Below are 16,693 nucleotides of genomic sequence, written 5' to 3'. Positions count from 1 at the left end.
GAAGCAGTAAGGGCACCTATTTCTCAAGGGCTGCAGACGCACTTTTGCAAAGGCTGTGGTCAGGTTAGTAGAGTTACATTTGCTACCCAGTACCTGAGTCTAGCTCTCCAGCTGCTTTCTAGCATCAGAGGTACTGTGCTGATCTCTCAAGATGGCTCTATGCAGAGTGCTTGAGAAGACACACAGTCTTAACTCCTTCTCCAGGCTGTTGAAGGAGCCTGCATTCCTCAGCTGCTCCCTAAACTGTGCTATGACCTGAGGGGTGAATGCAAGTTTCTCAAGTAGCAAATGTTTCAAGAGCTCATGGTATTAGTGGGAAATTCTATTGACCTCCTGATAACCCAGTTTTGCCATGTGAAGTCACCCTTGGTTCAGGATTTAAATTAGACTAGAAAGCAGGATGACTGGTATATACTCTCTCCCTTTCTTTCTAAGGACTCGTCTCTGCCACATTCCTACTGAACTTATACTCTTCCTCACATTCTTGTAGAATAGCAATTTTGTTTGTTCGTTGGTTTGTTTTTGGTCCTTGTGTGTTGAAGAAAACATGTCCAGCTCCTAAATTGTTGATGTCACCCTTTCTTTTAAGTACTGAATTTTGGGTGTGAGATCAACCTTGCATTTTGAAATAAATTCAAATGCAAATTTAACTTGAACATGATAACTTATCTTTTTTCACTACTAAATCTAATTTGGTAATATTGTGTTTAGTATATTTATAATTCTTTCCTAAAAGGTACGAAAGGTATTGATCTATGTTTTGTTGTTGCTCAGTTGGTTGGTTTTGACTTTTGGTACCCGTGTCAAGTTTTAATGTGATGCTGTATGCCTCATAATACAAATTGGCTCTTTCTCTTTCTCTCTCCCTCCCTCCCCTCCCCCTCCTCCTTCCCCTCCCTTCCTTTCTCCCACTTTCACTCCCCCCCCTTTTTTTTCTACTCTGCAATAGACTTTGTACATGATTGTTATTTCCTATTTAATTAAATGTTTGGAGAAATTCACTGTTCAAGCCATCTGGGTCTGGATATTTCCTAATGAGAATGTTTTTAATTATATTTGTTGATTCTGTGGACATTTTAAATTCATTTTAGGACAGTTAATATATAGATTAACTCTTATAAATTTTCAAATATTAAAAACAGTGTTAACTTTGCCTTTCTACTAACAGAAGTTTGCTAGCTGGCTTATAAAGAGAAGGGCTCAGGTGGGGGACAGTCCAGAGGTTTCTGCTGGCCCTGCTGCTGTTGGGCCATAGGATATCATGCTTTACTTTTGTTTTCAATGTGTGGTAAACACCTCACCTTATGGCCGGAGCATGGGAGAGAGAAGAGTCTGAGACCTCACTCCCTAAGTAAGTAAGTTAGTAAGATCTCTCACTAACCCCACTTCAAGTTTCTGCCCCCTCCTAATGCAACCTAGAAATCAACCCTGTGGCTTGAGACTTTAGAGGCTATGAAGATCCTAGTTTTACCTCAAATAAGATTAACGTCATGTTTACCCATTGTTCTCTTAAAATTTGAATTATATCTTAGTGCATTTTATTGGGAACTGTATATTATGATGCTCTTTGTAGGTTTGACTTGATGATGGATTTACCCATGTGACTCAGGGCTTCTACTTAGAAGTAGCTAAGTCATCATTTCTATATCTTAGGGGAATCGCTAGACAAAACATGTACTGAGATTCTAGTGATTCTTAGCATAATGCTTACATATATTGTAGTTATCTTCATTAGATTTAGAGACCATAGGATCCATGTGACTGTTGATCCTAATCTACACCAAAGCAAGGAAGCAGCAGAAAGGCTTCTGGCTAGCCAAAGTGCATACATGTATGTGTGCATATGCCCATGTATTATGTGTATGTATATCTATGTGTGTGTGTATACTCATGAATTATGTATGTATGTAGATATATATGTGTGTAATGTGTGTATGATGTCTGTGTATTATGTGTTTATATGTATGTAAATGTATTACATATTTATGTATATGCATGTGTTTATACACTTCTACGTATCTACCGGAGCTCATTTATTTATAGGAAAAGTCCCATAATCTGTCTTTGTAAGTCTTTTGTTTTAGAGATAGTCCTAGCAGGGTTATCTAGTTGGTTCATCTGGAGCAGATTAGAAGCAATAAGATTCTCCAGTGTCTATACTTTAACCAACAACAGGAAAATGATTTCATTCAGTGTGCATGTGTGTGTATGTGTGTGTGTGTGTGTGTGTGTGTGTGTGTGTGTGTGTGTGTGTGTGAATAGGAAGTTCTCAGAACCCCTGTTTTTCTTATTAAAATTGGGGGACAGGGCAAGAAAATGAAAGTGACTGCTTGATATAAAGAAAATCTGTCTGTGGCAGAAAAAGACATTAGGTTTCCTTTTCAATTAGTGATAAACTGAAAATCAAACAACCTCAGTGTGTCTCAGCTTGTGAGCCAGAGTACAAGATTTCTGTCTCTATACTCTACAGTAACTCCCAGAGAAATTTTGAATTGAAACCAAGCCTTAATGGGCAAAATGAGTTGAACCTATAGGGGCCCTAATTCATACTTCTGGTATTTACTAAAATACAACTGCAAAGCATTGAATTGAGATTTCGCTGGCAATTGTCAGTAGTGGGACTGGTGTATAGACAGGGGAAACAGAAGAGAAAGGGGGCACATGGCAGGACAGAGGTGGCATGGTTGCCCTTGTGAAGTGGTGATTCGATATATAGCAGAGCTGTTTGTGCTTTGAGAGGAGAAGCAAAGCTTTTACCATGTGATCTAGTAGGTGTGGTGCCATGGATTTTTCATTAGCCTAGAACACATCCCAGCACACACATGGCTGTAGGGGAGAGCTCAGGTACCCAAGATACTGTCCACACCACTTCTGACCCCATGCAACAGGGAGACAAGGATATTTATCAGAAGGAGCAATCACTTACATGGGAAGCTCTCTGCACTCCCAAGTACAGCCAGCATCCGAGAGAGAGTGCTTTTACTTTCCTTCTCCCTTTAGCTCTCACCTGTCCCACATCCCTACACATGGCTCCTGCTTTGACTTTAACACTGTGTCTGTCCATGAGCGTGGACGTGCAAGCTTGATTTAAGATGGAAGGGAGAGTCTGGCATTTTACAAGTTTTGTGTTAATGAAACTTGCACATGGACATGCAATGAACACTAACGCACGGTTTAATATTTGCATCCCTTGCCCCATAGTTTCAGAGAGAAGCTTTTTTTTTCAGTCATTGAGGTGGAACCAACACCCACCCACACCCAAAAAAGGAAAAGACACTAAACTGAATCCACATATGCAAAAGAGACCAGTCAGGTGACGTCACAGTCACCTAACAGTGCAGCCAGATCGCATCCATTTTGATTGTATGCTGTGCTGTGAATCACCAGTTAGAGATACTTCTTCACAATTCTCCACTTCCTGAAAGGGAGAGATTTGGAATATGATTTAGTGCCAGAGAATTTAGAGTGAGGGAAAGGGATATGCTTATGATACCTTTGTTATTTATCCTCACAAATGATAGAATTATATAAGATTTTGTATGAGATGATTTTGAAAACTACCAAGCCAAAGAAACTGGGATTATAGATGAAGGGTTGAGTCCCCAGCATGCTCAAGGCTCAGGTCCAATCATAAGCACTACAAATAGAAGCGAGTCTAAGGATCTGCTGTATCATTACTGCTCTCCATTCCAGAGAAAGGTTGTAAAATTAGGTAAACAGTGATCTTCAGCAGATAGGATAAATGCTTAGAGAACACTAAAACACGCCTCAGAGCACAGAGGATAGGTGGCCAGTAGACTCCAGTGGCACACATTACTCACTGGATACATAACAGAAAGAGGTTAGAGTTTAACCTCTCAGCAGTCTGTTTTATCACAAAGAAAACCACTATAGGATGTATGAAAACCCACAGGTTTGCAAGCACATTTTCCATTCAGAACACTGGAAAGTTGTGGTAGTCTATCTGACTCCAGGTTTTTCTCACTATAGAGTGCGTATGTAGTTGTCTCCTTCGCAGCAAACAACCTCCAGAACGCAGTGTCTTACAATAACCACAACACATTATCCTGGTGCGAGATAACTTTTGCTGTTGTGTGATCAGCTACAGTTTAATTCAGGTGGCATCAAGTGCTGCTCCGTCCTAAGCTCAGGCTGAAAACTACCTGAGTAAGACAGCCTCCTTATCTTGGCTGAAAGATAGGACAAGGGCACTCTTAGATGGATATCTCTCCCAATTTCTATCCAGCCCACCATTCCACTGAAAAAGAACCACATAGGCAAGACCACCAGTGGAGCAGGGAAGTCCACTCCTCCAATTAGCAGTCAGCAAAGTCTCACTGAGCTGTATAGGGAAGGGAGGAATAGATCAGAAGGGATGACAGTTTCTACTTCTCTCTCTAAACCTTTGTGTTTCAAATATGTAGAGTAACATTAGAGTGGCAGTAACAATGCCTTCTCCATCAATGTTTGAATTGCTGGCACTGTTGAATAGTTCCTTTTAATGTTCCTCATTTCTAGAATCCAGGTAAGCTTCAAGTCTTTCCATATCATTAAAACCCATCACTTCTCCATTCTTACCACACAAACCTTTGTGAAGCTTTCAACCATCTCAGTTGTCTGCTCTCAAATGTATGCCTTCCCCCCTTTTATATTCATGTTTTTAAAATGTCACAGTTATAGTCACACTTACTTCCCATGATAACTATGTTAAAACCTTTTGAGGAACTTCTTGGATAAATATGAGACTTTTTCCCCCCTCTCTTTTTCCTATGATGATTAATGCGATAAAATTCTCTAGGAAGCATAGAAAAATTTAAAGAATAAAAATGAAACTTAAATTATTCTATATTCAGACTCATGTGTTAATATAAAAACACAAGCACATCCATTTTATATATACTTAAATATATATATATAATACTAACTTTTAATAATTTAAATACCTAATCTTTGGGGGTTGTGTTTTCTATTATCTGCATGTTATTAAGCAATGAATTTTTGCTGATCATTAAAGGGATACAACTTAGCATTTAATACATATTAATGAACATGAAATGCAAAATACAGAGTGTCAAATCTCAAAAGTAAACCAGTCCATTTCCTGACTTGAGTTTTGAAGAGTGTGTTCCTCTGTGTCTCTTCCTTTCCCATCCATGGTAATTACCATCCTCAAGTGTGTAGACTATTCTGAGGTGCTTCCCCCCCTTTTCTGGGTATTTTTACTTGTGTGTATCTCTAAACAGTGAGTTACTGCATTCTGCCTGCTTTTGAAGTTCATAAGAATTGTTTTATACTGTGTCCATTGTTTGTAACGGTAGAATGAATGATACAAAATTAGCAAGGTTATTTTCTGATGTTTTACTTTAACAGAAAACATGTGTGGGAATCTATGTGTGTGTCCAGTTTGGAGTGGGAATACCTTCTGGTGTTAAAATCCCTGGATTAAAATATATGAATCTTTTAAAGCTTTGTTTGTTTGTTTTAAAATCAGTGTTCATCAGGAAATGTGTCCTTGGAGATTTTAATAAGATATGTTTGGATTTTTTCTGGCAGATAATTCTAAATAGTGACTAGCATTGTATGTTAAATTGTTTATAAAAATTAGAGAAATTTAACAAGTCCAAAAAAAAATTCCTTGGTATTTTTGGCTCCCCTGATCTGTCCTGTTGTTGTTAATTGTGGCATAGCTCACTATTCCATTCACTTGTCAGTCTAGAACCCGTAGAGATTATCTTTCTACTGCCTACCTCCTCTCCAGCCCCCTCCACTCACACTTCCCCAGGAAAGGACCACCAGCCTGTCGTGTCTCTGCAATCTCCTTTGGATAGATCCTGTTCTTCCTTTCAAGTCTGTGTAGCAGGACCACCCCAGCCTCCTGACTGGTCTCCTGCCAGTCTTCAGAATCTTGCTTTTTCAAAGTGGGCCCGTTTTAAAAGCACAGGCTTGACTTTACAATTCAAGCCGACAACATGTAATAGCATGCCATTGTCCATGTGGTAAAAACCACACTCCTCACTTGTTAGTAACAAAGACATGAAGCAATTTACCTCTTCAGTGTTTTATTTCTTCATGATCAATCCGTTCTACCTGCCGCTCCAGAGCTGGATGTTTTACCCTTGAGCCAGCCTACACTGATACACTCTGTACACTTGTTTGCATCACTCTTTCTCCTCTCCTCTTGTATATACCCCATTGAGATGTCACTTGTGCCTTAAGGTTCCACAGAAACTCTAGCTCCTTGAGGAGGTTTGTATCAATGTATGTTATCATAATTAACATGGATGAGTCAAGTGTTGCTACTGCTTTCAAACTATTTTGAATGTCAGAATGTCAGTGCTTGCAGAAATCTACTTGTGTATATAATTTTGGGTAGAAAAAAAGGGACCACAAACTTAAATAACTCCATTATAATAAATTAGGACTGTTTGTGTGATAGATAAAAGTGTGTGTGTGTGTGTGTGTATGTGTGTGTGTGTGTGTGTGTTTCTGTGTACATTTTTTGGAGAATAGCAGACAAAGATAGAGTGATAGGCAGAGAGAAAGATGTGTAAATACTTAATCTTGGTATTCATTATGACTTTTAAAAGCTTTTTTGGAGCCAAGGTATATGAACAATTTTAAGAGGTGTTAGATAATAGTTTCTCTTTTAAAATATTTATTCTTTGATGACTTCATGTAATGTGATTTAATCATATTTACTCCCTCCCAAACACCCCCCTTCCCCTTGAAGTCCAATTTGTGTTACCATTGTTCTAATGAATAATGACACTCATCAGCCTCATTCTTTTCCATGAAGGCGTTACCTGGACTGAGTTCCCATCTCCTGCTTCTGCACCTACTTTTCCAGTGTTGGTTGCTGAATGGGAAGGGGCTTGTCCTTTGCCAGATATGCAGTCAGATTTGGGTGGTAAAGATATCTTTGAACTGTAGCATGAAAATGTTGAGCTACCTAATTGCTAAATGCCTAAGGAAATGACCTGAAGGTCCTTTCCAGCCTTTGTATTTTGAGATGTTTTTGTTACTGGTGCAGAAAGATCCAAAAAAAGGGCAGTGCTTGTTTGTTTTCTGTTTTGCTGTCCTCACTAGTGTCAGATGACAGTTGTCATCCCCTTACTCCTGAACGGGCAATATGTGTCAAGCAAGAATTTCCGGGATTATGCACATGTCCTCAGCTCCACCCACTCCTGTGGCCAGGCCTCTGCTTGTTTTTTGTGTGGGTTGATGAGTGTGAGATTAAGTGCTTCTTGAGATCCTCTGCAGTAGATATATTATAACTTGATATTTGGTATGTTTGAAGCACCTAAGACATTTTTACACTCTGTTGTTATGGGCATGTTTCAAAGTAAAAAAAAAAGTCAGTAGAGTGAACTATTCACATTTTTTCATCAGAAAATTCTGTAGATAGCACAAGCAAGCTTGTCAATTTATGCAAACAGATTTATGAGATTGAGACTAGCCTAGTCCCATCACTTACTTCAATTTACCTCTCATGATTGGTATTTCTGAAGTCATTTAAAGTGTTTACTTATAATGATCTAAAGTGAAATATTTTGAAGGTATCTTTTTAGGGTATTACACAGTTGACATCAATTTAAAATGAGGCCAGCAGCATTAGGCTCCAGTAATCAGTACAGATTTCCTTTATTAAGAGCAAGATTCCAAAGTCTTGCTAAAGAAAAAGCCTGTTTTCATTTCTAAGAGACAAACTAATCTTTGATACATGATATTTGAGTAGAGTTGAGAGTTGCTTCTGGCAAACATAATCGTTACTGCTTAAGCAAGTATTTCTTTGCTAATAATTAGATTTTTTTCCATTTTGATGGGTAGTCATAAATATTAACCACCAGCAGTGCAGGAATAATTTGTATTCAAATTACTCTGTGAACACATAAAATAATTTACATTTACTTAGGACTTTTTATCCTAAAGTGCCCTACACATGCTTCTTTACACTCTGATTGCAAGCTATATATAGGACTCTGCCACCTGAAATAGGACAGCTACCAAGTGATAAAGATAAAAAAACCCAGCTTCACAACAGACAGGTGAAAGGAGAAAATGTGGTATTTTTCAGTTTGTTCCTATGTGTGCTTATGCTAACAGGACTGGAGGATCCATGTTGACCAAATGCACCAGCACAAAAGTGGAATTGAATCTGCTCTAAAGGAAACCAAGGTATGTGAATTAGTTCAGACAATCAGCATGGATTTACTCATCTAGATCTATGAAAGGAGTACAAATACAATACTTATATTTCAGGAGATGGTTAATTTTGTATACTACATTACATCTTCACAGCTCTAGTGCTTATGCCAAGAAAATCAAGCTACTTATATAAAAGCTATTTATAGTCAGACATAATAGTACACTTTTACAATCCATTTGTATTTTAAATATATATATGGATATCACATATTGCACATATATATATAATAGATGTTTTTGACACATATCAGTCTTATTCCTGATTTCCAATATTGCATGCACCCCAGGTTGACAATGGCTTGGACTTGTAGCTCTCCCAGCCTTGTTACCATGGCAGAAGTGGGATCTTTTGAGAATGCCATAAAGAAGCAAGCTAGAGTGCAAAGCCAAGGGTCCCAGGCTAGACCAGCTCCAGATCTGGGACTCTGCTTCTAACTGTGATATTCCCATCAGCTTTGAACTGTGGCTTCAGAAAGTCAAATCATTCCTTGGCTGCTTTGATTTTGAAGTTTATATACAACTTATTACAGTGACGTAAGCTTTGGATATGTAAATGTGCATGAGGACAAGAGGTGGCTGACATAGCCATGCCCTTCTCTTCTGGAGACAGGGTCCAGTTGCAGTACCCTTGCTCCAGCCTCTAGGGTCCTTGGACTACAGAACTGAACCTTCGCATCTGGCTTCTTGTGTGTGTGTGGGGGGTGTAAGTGTGTGGGAGGGTGTGGTATGGTGTAACTACAGTGTTTCTAATCATGAACTTTGTTTGCTGTTGAAGCTTCAAACTGTCATCTTTTGCACACATGATTGTCCATTTGTGGAGTGGGTTGAAGAATATTTAACTTATTCTTACCAGTTTTGCAAAATTTACATATTCTTTTATCTACTAAAATCCCATGGAATTTCTAGGGATTTTTGGACAAGCTCCATAATGAAATTAGCCGGACTCTGGAAAAGATTGGTAGCCGAGAAAAGTATATCAACAATCAACTTGAGCACTTGGTTCAAGAATATCGTGGGGCCCAGGCCCAGTTGAGTGAGGTAATGTAAGAATGCTTTGGGGGGGGGGGATTTATTCCAATTCATGACCCTAATCCCTAAATCAACATATGTTGTTTATAAGTTGTGAAATGGGAAAGGAAGAGAGCTTGAGGTAGATATTGATCTAAACACCAAGCATCCAAGTGTGAATTGATCAAAGAATATATTATGTTTAAAATTTTTTATCAACAGAAGCATATGCACTCTGTCCACTTGAAGTTGAGGGGAGGGTGGGGGAGAGGAGAGAGAACTCTCCACTTCATATAGAAATGATTGTCCTCCAGGAGCTCCTAAACACACTCCTTTGTTTTATTTAGGTAAATACAGGTTTGTTGCTGGCAGTCCTGACTTAGAACAAGGAGAGAGTGTCAGGGTGCTATGTTTCATTTCCAAGTTGTTGCTCATCACTGTAAAAGCAGGAGAGAGGATAGTGTCAGAGGGAAGAAACAGCCCTTGCCAGAGTGGCGTACAGCACACACTGAGGAATATGAAAGCAAGATAAATTCAGAGCCAAACAGTTTAATGAGACTGGTTTCTCATTCTTTTCCTGTTTCAGAAGTTTGATCAAAAAATAAAATGGCTAGCTTCTGAAAACAGCCATAGCTTTCTTCGAGAAAATCTTGCATGTCCTGATGTTAAGTTAGACTAGTAAAAATGCATGCAAATAAGGGGTTCGGTTGGAGGGGGGCTGGGAGAAGGCAGTGAGGGTAAAAACTGATCAGAATGCATTGTAGATACACTTATGAAATTGTCAGTGAGAGATAATTTTATAAGAATATTGGTAGAAATACAATGAAAATAAGTTTGAGATAACCCATGTTTTCAGAAGTTCTCAAAGACCAAGTTGAAAATAACTTTCACTTTTCATTATACTCTTTGAATTTATTATTCCCTTATATATACATGAATTCATGAGCATTTTTACTGTAGAAATGCCCTCTGGTTAAAGTCACTGTGTATCTAACACTAATACTGAGTAATTGATTGCTAGATTAATTCCTGAGAACATATTCTAGTTGGCTGCACTGTCATCTACTTTATTAATCCTTATTAATTGCTGAACTTCACACTCTACTTTGATTGATTTTTTTCTTTTTAGAACTAATTTTCTCTTGCATAGCACACAAATTAGATTGACCGAGAGTCACCCTCCCAGAGTGTTTAGAAAGGGTGGAGGGCAGTTTTTATTGTCAACTGTGCCCATGTGAGTTACACAGCTGCTATGGGAAGGCTGCAGTAGTTCATCATTTTATAGTGCTTCACTTAAATGCATGCTGCCTATTAATAAGGACATGAAATAGCTACAGTTAAATGTCACTTTCATAAATGTACTCACAAATAAGGGGGTGTCATAAAATGCTATGCAGAAACTGCGCACACACAGAGGTCATATTTAAGTAATCTGCTCCTGTTCTGGATTTGTTCTCCTCCTCAGGCAAGGGAGCGCTACCAGCAGGGAAATGGCGGAGTAACGGAAAGGACCAGAGTCCTGTCTGAGGTACACATCAGCACACTGATGTACTACTGACCTGTCAGCTGGGCCCAAGCCAGGCAGAGCCATTCACAGATTGAATGCTGCTGAGTTCATTGAATTCCTCTCCCAACATGCAGTCCTCAGCTTTAGAAGTTCACTAATGAGTGAACCAATTATCCCTCCCTTGTTTCTTTAAGACGTCTAAAGTTGCTGAATTAAATTAATCATTAAATTTGCTCGTGTTATCAGTACATTGATAACCTTCCTAATCTTTACTTGACATAGTAATTAATAATAGAAGAGTGGGCAAAGCACCATGGGAAGAGTCTATAGCTATTGCTAATGTGACTCTTTGAGATGTAAAGCTTAACTGTCAGTAGTTGTTGCTGTCAATGGTTTATGTGTGGTCCAGAGGATAGCTCTATCTACAATTGAGGTAGCGTGAAACCTCTTCATGCAGGGACTTCTAAAATATTTGTGGTTTCACTGCATTTTCCCCTTGGTCTTGCAAGGGAAGAAAGACCTGATATATATTCTCATTTTTCAAGGGAGATGATGAGGTTTAAAAGTAAAAATTTACAACAGTGTCAGAAGCCAGTATGACACTGAGATCTAAGACTATATATACTTACAAAGCAGCACAATTTCCATAAGCTTTGGTGTAAGAATTAAGTTTCTCTTCTGAAGGATATTTCAGAAATATTTATTTTAAAATATGCCATTAGAAATATTTAGACTCTAGTCCTATTGTGTTTCTAGGCAAATAAAACATTCCTCGGAAGGAAAGTGCTCACTAATGTGGGGTAAATGAACACTTGAAGGGCGTCCGGGGACCACTTAGTCCTCTGGAGTCGGTAGTTGTCCCCAGTTGTAATGTTTCAGGTGCCTGGAAGAAATTAATTTGCTTTGCCTGGATGAGCACTTTATTCCCTGGGAAGATTTTACTCACCAGCATGATAGAAATAAAGCCGACTAGGTTACAGTAATTACAGCTTAGCCCTAGATTATGTAAAAACAATTTCTCATATTGTAGAGATTATATTTTCTATATAATTTCAGAGATTTTCACTGCTGACGTAGAGTTTTGCCCACAGAGGCTGCAGTGGTGTAATCTTGACATCAAGTGTAGCTTCATCTGAAATCTGTATGACAGCAGTCATATCTCCTAGAGGTCAGAGTTCCTTGTCTGGAAAGAAGCAATAGAGCATTTTTGAATCTCACCATAGGATGTAAGCATTTTCTTACTGCCCTAGACAAGAAAAGGTGACGATGGTCTCCAAATAACTATACTATTAAGAAATATCCCTAGAAAGCCAAATCAACATCCTGGTAACATTGTATTTACTAATAACTAGTTTTTGGAGAGCAGCATGGTAAATGCTAGTGATAATTGCACAGTCTGAGGGCTTCATATTGCAAACAACTTTATTTTCATTCTATAATATCTCAGCATGTGGAAGCTAATGTGAAAGTAATTTGCTGGTGTTTTATAAGCAGTTCCTAAAAAATGAAAAGCTTTGTGTGTCTGCATGCATTGTCTTTATTTGAATATTCTTAATGTCTTACTTCCTTATATCTAAATTGATTTTCCTCAATACGCATTCAAAAAAAATGTCAAGGTTCATCAAAATTTAGCACTCACAGGAGTTTTTGTTGTTGTTGTTTTCAAAAAAAAGGTTACAGAAGAATTAGAAAAGGTAAAACAAGAAATGGAAGAGAAGGGCAGCAGCATGACAGATGGCAGTGAGTACCCATTCCCTTGGGGCTGACCTCGGCAACCACTTTGCAAAGTACTACCAGCCAGTAGATGCCTGTGTGTGATAGTAGTGTGGCTCCACGGGTAGTCCTCAGTTCGGTCTCAGACCCCATGACAGAAGGAGAGAACCAACTCCTGAAATCTTTGCATGTGTGCAAGTATGTGAGAACACGCACACCTGCACACATGCATGCATATCCATGTAAATAATATATAAGTAAGTAGTGTGTCTTGCAAAAGTATCTGATCCTCAGAATATTAAGGTCATTATGAAACAACTGAGAAAAAATATTTTTAGTCTAATTTAGATTGTATTTATTCAAGCTAGTAACTCAAAGATAGAGTGGGTAATATTTAAGTATATGCTTTCTTTCAACAGTTTTTAAAATATGTTATTCTGTTTTCATCATTTTATGTACAAAAAGACCTTAATATCCCAAATGATACCAGGACACTGATGTGATGACCCTTGGGTTTTCCCCCTCCTTCCAGGAAGTCCTGAGTGAGTAGGGTTCAAACAGAAAAGAATTAATCTCTCAGTAATTATCCTCCATTATAAACTGTTTAGTTTGACACAGGCCAGTGGTCGTCACCTCAGACTTTTTATGTCAGAAAGATTGTCTAGGATTCTGATGCTCTGTCTGCAGACTGGGAATAGAGTGGGATGTAGGGAAGTTCCTGCAGTGTTTTCAAATGTATCGTTCTTCCCTCGGTAACTATTCTGTCCCCTCTTCCTGTAGACAAAACCATGTTGAACACACATACTTAAATACTCACTTAGCACTTCTTTTCCTAGAAAAGTTAGAAAATTCAGCCTCAGTACATCAAATATTGAACCAGTTCCCATCCTAGAAGTCTCAGGTGTTTAAAATACCAGTGCAAAGCTGTGTGAATGTCAGCGAGTCACTGGCTGCGTTTTAACCCTATTGCTGGCTGAAGATAAAGTGGGGAAATGTCAGGCAATTCTCTAATAAACCGATACCCCAAATGAACATCTTCATCCCGTGTTTTTATTCTACAGCTCCTTTGGTGAAGATTAAGCAGAGCTTAACCAAACTGAAGCAAGAAACTGTTCAGATGGACATTAGGATTGGGGTTGTGGAGCACACACTGCTGCAGTCCAAGCTGAAGGAGAAGTGCAATATGACTCGAGACATGCACGCGGCTGTCACCCCAGAGTCAGCGATAGGCTTCTATTAAAACACACGGGCTTTCGTGCTTCTGATTATTTGTTTTTTATATCACATGATTTTTTTTAATGTTGCATGGATTTCCAAGTACAATCTATACCTCTCAAGCTTGGGTGTTTTTGCACAGGTATTGTATCATGGTGATTATGATGGCTAAAGCCTTTACAATGAATATAGTATTTAATAAAGTACTTAAAATTCTAATGTTCCAAGAAGCTTCCCCTGTCATTACCAGTGTCATACTCCTGCCTGGTGGCTTATTTTCTTGGTGTTCCTTGTGCATGTGACCCATGTATCGTGTGTTTACTCATGTCCTAGACAACTGACACAGGTGTGGTCACTTTGAGTACAAATAAATAAATAGATATATACAAATAAATAATACAAAGTTACGCTTAAAAAATTTCTACATAGTGAGTGAGTTTGAGGCCAGCTAGGTGTATATGAGATCCTGCCTCAAAAAAAAAAACAAAAAACAGAAGAACAGTCTTTAACCTGCAGAGAAAGGCAGGTGAGAGGATCACAAAACAAGAGATAGCCTTAGTGCCACTGATCTCTAGAGCTGGTCTCCTCTACAGTGACCACTAGTACTTATGTATTAGGGAAGCTGAGAATAGGTGGTGGAATTCTTCATAGGAAGACAAACTCCCCTTGCTCAGCTCTACAATTATATGATATTACCACCTTCTTAGCTGTAAAAAGAAAAAAAAACCAGTATCCATGTTGACATGTGCAGCCTATTCCTTTTCTAATTAATTAATAGTTGAGCCATATTTGATTAATTGCTGGAATGGGGAAAAGGATGAGCATGCCTGTGCCTGTATCCTACTCTTTTGTGTGGAGTCAGCTATGCTAGGCAGTGCTCTGTGGATCCTGCCTGCCATAATGAGGCTCAGGATCCGCTGGCACTGACACTGTTTTCATAGAAACCTTCCTCGGCAGTTCTCTAGACTAGAATTCCTTCCTTCCTTCCTTCCTTCCTTCCTTCCTTCCTTCCTTCCTTCCTTCCTTCCTCTCTGTTTTTCTTTCTGCTTTTTGAGCAGGGTTTCTCTGTGCCTTTGAAGACTGCCCTGGAACTAGCTCCTGTAGACCAGGCTGGTCTGGAAATCACAGAAATCCGACTGCCTCTGCCTCCCGAATGCTGGGATTAAAGGCGTGCGCCACCACTGCCAGGCTAGACTACAATTTCTAAATCAGCCAAATAAGCAATATTGAAGAGCAGCTTTTAGGGGCTGGGGTGTAGTTCAGTTAGCAGAGTGCTTGTCTAACAGGCACAAAGCCCTGGATTTGATCCTTAGCACTATATAAACCAGATAGTGATTCATACCTTTAATGTAGCACTCAAGAGGTATAGGTAGGAATGTCACAAGTTCAAACCTGCAAGATGACACAGTGGGTAAAGGCACTTGTTACCAAGCCTGATAACTGGAGTTTCATCCCCAGGTCCCAAAAGTTGTCCTCTAACATCCACACAAGCAACATCGTCCATATGCATTCACACATAGACACACACACACACACACACACACACACACACACACACACACACAAATCAATCAATAAATAATATAAAATTAATTTTTTAAAAAGGTTTAGGATCATCTTAGACTACATAGTGAGTTTGAGGCCAGCCAGGTGTACATGAGATCCTTTCTCAAAAAAGCAAAAACAAAGGAACAGTCTTTAACCTGGGGAGAAAAACTGGTGAGAGGATCACAAAGCAAGAGATAACCATTGTTATTTTAGGAAGCAAAAAACAGGTTGTAAATTTTGATTTTAAAATATTTTATGTTACCACGGTGGTGGCACATGCCTTTAATCCCAGCACTTGGGAGGCAGAGGCAGGTGGATCTCTGTGAGTTCGAGACCAGCCTGGTCTACAGAGTAGGTTCTAGGACAGGCTCCAAAACAACACAGAGAAGCCCTGTCTCGAAAAACAAAAACAAAAAACTCCGAAATATTATCATTTTTGATCCTAATACCTTTCTGCCCTAAATTATTATCTTAACATTTGCTTTCTAGACATATACCACCCCCACACACACACACATCAAACACATCTTTTGTGTTCACTAAACTCTAAGTTTGGATAAGAGAATTGATGTCTATCATAAACTACCACCCAAGAGGATGACAATCAATACAATGGCAAATAGGGCAGTTTATTTGATTTGTAAAGAGGACTAACCCACAGTGGAACCATAAACAGTATGAAAGTCTAAAATTCTCTTGCCCTATGCTCATTGCAGGAACCTGGTGGAAAATGAGAAACAGCATTTGGCCCTGGGAACTTCCTGGCCTAGGCTCTGTCTTAGATGTGGAGGCCAATATTAGGTGTCTGGGTATCTACTTTTTGGGTCTCCACCTTAATTTTGAGATAAAGTCTCTAACTGAACCTGGATGTCACCAATAGCCAGAGTAGCCAGTGAGCCCCATGGATCTCCCTGTGTCCTCATGCTGGGTTTACATACACATTTGACCACGCCAGGCTTTGTATTGGGTGTTGGGGATGTTCATGCTTGCACAAGCAGTTACCCACAGAACTGTCTCTCCAGCCCGTTTCCTAGTTATGTGCTTTGCAAGGGTCTAGAGGCAGTGATCACCCAACTACAAGTGTGTGCAATACCTAGATTTCAGAACTTGATCTCTAAATTCTCTACTTAGAAAAAAAAGTTTAAAAATAAAACCAAAGTAGTCCTTTTAGAAAACCGATTCCCAAACTAGGAAGAAAAGCATATATGTGCCAAAAATATCTGTCTCTGTAGTAAAGAACGTATCCAAAGGATGATGGGGAAATGTCCAATAGACAGCCAGATTCAGAGACAACTTGAGCATCAGAGTGATGAATTATAACTGGAGAATAACCACTGGCCCATACAGATAAAAATAACTGAGTGGATAAACGAGGGGCTGGGAATGATCTTCTTGCAATAGAATGGCCGATATATGAAATGAATGCTTGATTTAGAAAGCTGGTAGCTTTCACGGTAGCTAATTGGAATGAGAATCATCAATGAATTCTGCAACTCC

The 16,693-nt window shown here is 39.0% G+C and overlaps 1 protein-coding gene across 1 annotated transcript in view; it reads left to right on the top strand.

Annotated features, from left to right (window-relative positions):
* Window positions 1-13,867, top strand: part of Ift57 (intraflagellar transport 57) — a 54,055-nt gene extending 40,188 nt beyond the window's left edge. Inside the window, exons 7-11 of the mRNA XM_040750724.1 lie at window positions 8,104-8,175; window positions 9,112-9,243; window positions 10,679-10,741; window positions 12,394-12,460; window positions 13,495-13,867. Of these exons, the coding sequence (XP_040606658.1) occupies window positions 8,104-8,175; window positions 9,112-9,243; window positions 10,679-10,741; window positions 12,394-12,460; window positions 13,495-13,673 (513 nt within the window). The 3' untranslated portion in view covers window positions 13,674-13,867. The remainder of the gene's footprint in view (window positions 1-8,103; window positions 8,176-9,111; window positions 9,244-10,678; window positions 10,742-12,393; window positions 12,461-13,494) is intronic.
* Window positions 13,868-16,693: the final 2,826 nt, after the last annotated feature.

Source organism: Mesocricetus auratus, unplaced genomic scaffold, assembly GCF_017639785.1.
Source record: "Mesocricetus auratus isolate SY011 unplaced genomic scaffold, BCM_Maur_2.0 Super-Scaffold_100008, whole genome shotgun sequence".
NCBI lineage: Eukaryota > Metazoa > Chordata > Mammalia > Rodentia > Cricetidae > Mesocricetus > Mesocricetus auratus.
Note: the sequence above shows the minus strand (reverse complement) of the source record. Positions and strands in the feature narration are given on the sequence as shown.